The sequence below is a fragment of the Montipora foliosa genome, chromosome 13 (genome assembly GCF_036669935.1).
Source record: "Montipora foliosa isolate CH-2021 chromosome 13, ASM3666993v2, whole genome shotgun sequence".
Lineage (NCBI taxonomy): Eukaryota > Metazoa > Cnidaria > Anthozoa > Scleractinia > Acroporidae > Montipora > Montipora foliosa.
In genome coordinates, this window is record NC_090881.1 from 13456489 (window position 1) to 13461488 (window position 5000).

The 5000-nt window shown below is 36.5% G+C and overlaps 1 protein-coding gene across 1 annotated transcript in view; it reads left to right on the forward strand.

Annotated features, from left to right (window-relative positions):
- Nucleotides 1–3195, forward strand: part of LOC137983309 (melanocortin receptor 5-like) — an 18278-nt gene extending 15083 nt beyond the window's left edge. Inside the window, exon 2 of the mRNA XM_068830518.1 lies at nt 2172–3195. Coding sequence (XP_068686619.1) covers nt 2172–3101 — 930 coding nt within the window. The 3' untranslated portion in view covers nt 3102–3195. The remainder of the gene's footprint in view (nt 1–2171) is intronic.
- Nucleotides 3196–5000: the final 1805 nt, after the last annotated feature.

A 5000-nucleotide genomic window follows, 5' to 3' on the forward strand; every position in this document is an offset into this window, starting at 1 on the left:
ATCTTGATGTTTCTGTCTTTGCGGAGATCTTGTAAGGCTTGTTGTTCTTCCTTTGATAGATTACATTGTGTGTTCGGACTGCGTTGTTTTTTAAAGATATTGTTTACACTAGAACGCAGGTCGTCAGCATCACTTTTATTCAATTTGAGGCAAGCTGATTCAACGGCCGTGACGATTTCAACGACTGGTATTTTATTAGAGGCGACCGCAAAATTGAGTCCCTTTGAAAGAACGCGCGTTTCAGTGGCATTTAAATCTCGGTTGGAAAAATTCTTCACCCACTTTGAACAGCAATGATCTTGAACAAAAGGAGTTTGCGTTCTTTTGTCCCTTCCATGGTTTGTTGTTTTACGTTGTAACGTGTGGAATTTCTTTATCTGTCTAAACTTGCAAATTTCATGTTCCTTTTGTTGAGCTTGTTCAGTGAAAGCGTACACCTGGGATTTGAGCGACTCGTTTTTATGCAAGATTTCTGCGATGTTTTCTTTCGCGCGAATTTTCTGTGTTTCAAGTGATGTCAATGTTCGATGGATTTGGCTTATTCGGACGTTCAGTAGGGCCTTTTCTGTTGTGTTGATGATCTTCTCTGCCTTGCCCCCTTTCACCGTGATCGAGAGTTTTAGGCTATCTGGAGTGATGCTATGGTGTTTACAATGCAGGCTGAAGTGAAGATGGTTTCTGAAACGGGCAATCTTGCGTGACGGGTTCTCCAGAATTCTTGTTCTCTTTAAAACTTCAGGTCCTAATTCCATGTAAATGCTTTTATGAATGTTACACTGTACTGGTGAAAACATACTAATAAACTAGTTTTAAAAACTTTTACACAGTACTTATAAAAAGTTGAAGCGTACGAGCTTTCGACTCCTTCTCGGAGGCTTGTTCATGAAGAACAAGAATTGTGAACCGGTAAACTGTTAACGGTCACGTGGTTTAGCAACACGTGACCGCAACAGATACAGGTAATTTGTTGGAGCGGATCTTGTTTGAAGTTTGCCCTTTCTTGGTTGCTGTATTTTGGCTATTATTGTCCCAAGCCACTGGCATGTTTCGATAAAATAAATCAAAATGTGAATAATCTCGTTCTTAGAAATAAAGTGGAATAAAGCAAAGGAAGAAAACAGTTTTTTGACCTCGAACTGACAAAGTTCCATAACGACCTGTCACATCACGTTCATAATTTTAGCGTGATTTCTATTCGCTGGTTATCGACAGTTTACTCTGAAATGGCTTTTTTCCCTTTTCCGTTCTCTCGCTGAGGATGTACTTGTTCTTTCTCATGCGATTCAAGAAAAATTCATCGCCCAACTGGAGAATTCTACAGTCAATTTCACTTAAAAAACCGATATCGCACCCATTGCTTCGTGATTCATGCGATAACGGTTTTTCGCGCGGAATTTACACCGGAATTCACTACTTAGGCCATGAATTTGTCTATAAAAGAAAGCGAAGAAAATGATTTAATTTTAAGCCGTAACCGGAAACTGACCAAAACCTTTTATAATCACTAACCCTACACCCAGTAAGAATAAATGATCTGGGAGCTCCGCTTTTAGGCTTAGCTAAATCTATATATTTAACTTTCGACTTGTTTCGTCGTTTGACAGCTTAAATGCTAAAATAAGATCAAGAACCTAAAATTGGTCCAATGTTAAGGCTTGGTCTCCAAGCAAAGTTTAAGTAAACTGCCCAAGACGAAAATTAAATGTTTGTCCAAGGTTCTATTTAGTGTACTCGCACTTCCACATTATAGAGGTAATCAGGAGCACTTAAGGCTGAAGTCTTTGAAGCAAACCTTTAAAACTGATATGAGCCCATTTATTCCAAATTGCATGGAAAAAACCTTTGAACTACAAATTAATGATGATACACGCAAAAGAATTAGAGAGATATCGTAAATCACAAATCACGCTTCCGAATTCTGCGCTTTACAGGACTCACCCTTGATTGGCTATCTTTGAATTTCTTTTATAATTGACCAATCAAAATGGTTGGTTTGTTATCTCCTTAGGAAAAAATACCTCTTTTCTGCATTGTGTTACCTGAACACAGCAAATCTCGCAGCCAGTAGGAATGAGTAAATTTTCGAAGTACATTATTAGTTATTTAACAAATGAATTATCTTTGAATGCAAATTTATGCTGTTTTAATCATCGTTTTTTCCCTTCACGTAGATAAGAAATGACTCTGATCTACCAAACAGAACCGCAAATTTCGAGTCTTTTTCTTCATCCGTGTGCATTGGCTTGCTGACAACACTTGGCATCGAGACTGTTGCTATAGTGGCACTGAATGCCCTGGCAATCATTGTTTTCGTGAAAGAGCGAAGACTTCGCAAGCGTAGCATGTACCTGACGATCAGCCTGGCAGTTGCAGACATTTCAAATGCATGGACTTTGATCTTCTGGATATTTTCTCTGGGAAACGACTGTGACATCTTCGTGTTTAACCCAGTTAAGATCACAGTAGCCTCACCCGTTTACTTTCCAGCATTATCGACAACAAACCTTACTGCTATTTCTTTGGAGCGAGTGCACGCAACGTTTCATCCATTCAAGCATCGCCTCGTCAAAAAGAAGGTGTTTGGAGCAGCTGTTGCGGCTGTTTGGTTTACAGCAGGCCTGTTCACAGCCCTCACTTTGTTACGGCCGATTCATTTCGATGCCTTTTGGAATAGCGCGGAGGCAGGTGTATACTTCTCATTCCTACTATGTTGCCCTTTTATTATTCTTGTTTCTTACACGTCCATCGCTATTAAATTTTACTGTGGGACTCATCCTCAACATCATGGTGCAATCGGTAGAGAAAGAAAACTTACCAAGACACTGTTCATTGTAACACTTGTATCTTTATTACTATTGCTGCCAGGTCTAATTACTCTCTTTTCTGTTCATGTTTCTTCAGGGAAGAGTTTTAAAACGAATTCTCATCAAACGAGGTGGCTTTTAAAGTATTCTCTAATCTTCTTATTTTGTGCAAACTCTTTCATAAATCCTTTGCTATATGCATTCAGAATGCCAGAGTTCAAAAGAGTTCTGCTTTTATTATTGCGTTGTAGATTTCGCTCGGAGCCAGTGCAGGTTTTTCCTCTTAATGACATGTAAATTGTGCGATTTTACTCAGTTAAATTGGTGAATGTGTGTTTATCAAGTATATATAGAAAATGAGAAATAAAATTTTCCTCCGACTACTCTTAGTTTTTTTTTTTTTTAATTTATTTAACATAAAAGAAGTTTACATTGCACAAGATACATATATATATATATATATATATATATATATATATATATATATATATATATAAACGAAAAGAAAACAAATACAAATAATGATCTGACATGCACGAGAACTGCGTGATTAATAAAAGAGGGCGAATAAAGTAAATTAAATCATGTAAATTTCTTAACCTTGTATTTAAAATTAATCTTATTAACAAATTCAGATAAAATAATCAAGCTCTCTTTTAGCTTGTTTGAATAAATGTAATACATCATGTATAAAAAAGTATAGTTAAACTTTCTCACAGCCTCATGCCCAGCAAGGCATTGCTTAAACAAGCCGAACACTATTTCCTTAGGTTCTGGATTGAAACTGGAATTGATGTGGCATTAAACCACCCCACCACTTGACGAGTAAAAGACGAGGTAAATTGGTAGTCAAGAAAAGTGTGGTCTATGGAATCTGATTCACCGCAATACAAGCAGTCACTTTCACTTTTAATTCCAAATCTTTTCAATTCCTTTTTGGTCACTACAATTCGGTGAAGAAGTTTAAATTTAAATTCTCTTAACTTAGTTTCCTTACATGTTTTATATGACATCTTAAAACATTCTCCCCATGAAGCACTGTCAATTGGAAGCATTTTACTCCAACGCTGTAAGCCAGCTGGAGTTGACTGGTGTAGTTTAAAATTCAAGAGCCGATAAAAATCTCGACATTTTAATTTCTCTAAATTTAACACTATGTTCTCATCTAGCATAAAAGATGGGGCCCCTTGGACAAAACCCTCCACGCTCGTCTTATCCATCTCTCCCACTTTTTTAGACATAGAGCTTGGTATTGCGCTTAAAACTTGATAGTACTCCAGAAAATTTGATTTACAATTATACTTCGAAAGAAATTCTTGAAAGGTAAGGTAGCGGCCTGATTCATGAAACAGATTATTAACTGAAACAACACCTTTGAAAAACCACTCCTTAAGAAAAAAAGGTTTACCATCTATTAGAATATCCTGGTTGTTAAACAGGAGATTTTCTTTATTATAATTATAATTATAAAGAGATTTAAGTTCGGAGAAGAAAGAAAGAGCGTCCCTATAAAATTTTGGTAGGCCTACTAAGTATTTAGTATGGTAGTTACACCATAACAGAAAGCGAAGACTACCACATTTTCGAAAGAAATGCTCAGGAACAGTTTTCCAATTGCTTTTAGTATTTTGTAACAGCCTGGGTATCCATGCTAACCTTAATGACTTGAACATTATATCAACATCTATCATTCGCAAGCCGCCTTTGTCATATTCTTGATATATAGCATCCCGTTTCATTTTATCTCTTTTATTTTTCCAAAGAAATTTAAAGAGTCTATTTGTTACATTAGCAGGAATATCTGTAGGAACGTTAACTATAGATGCTGAATATATCAAAGACGACAAACCTTGGGATTTTGCAATTAATACCTTGCCATATAGGGTCAAAGCTCTAGAATTCCAAATATCAAGTTTAGACTGCATTTTCTGTATTTTAAGTTTAAAGTTAAGTTGGTCATTTCCTTTCTCATTATAAGATACATACATTCCCAATATTTTAGTCGGTTCTCGCACCCATTTCATCTCTAGAGGTCTTGTTTTATTGTTTAACCATCTTCCAAGCCACATTGCCTTTGTTTTACCAATATTAAGGTGCAACCCTGAAAATTTACTGAAAATATTAACTTTGTTAAGAACTGCACTAACTGAGTCAAGGTCACGACAAAAAAGACTGGTGTCATCGACGAACTGGGTC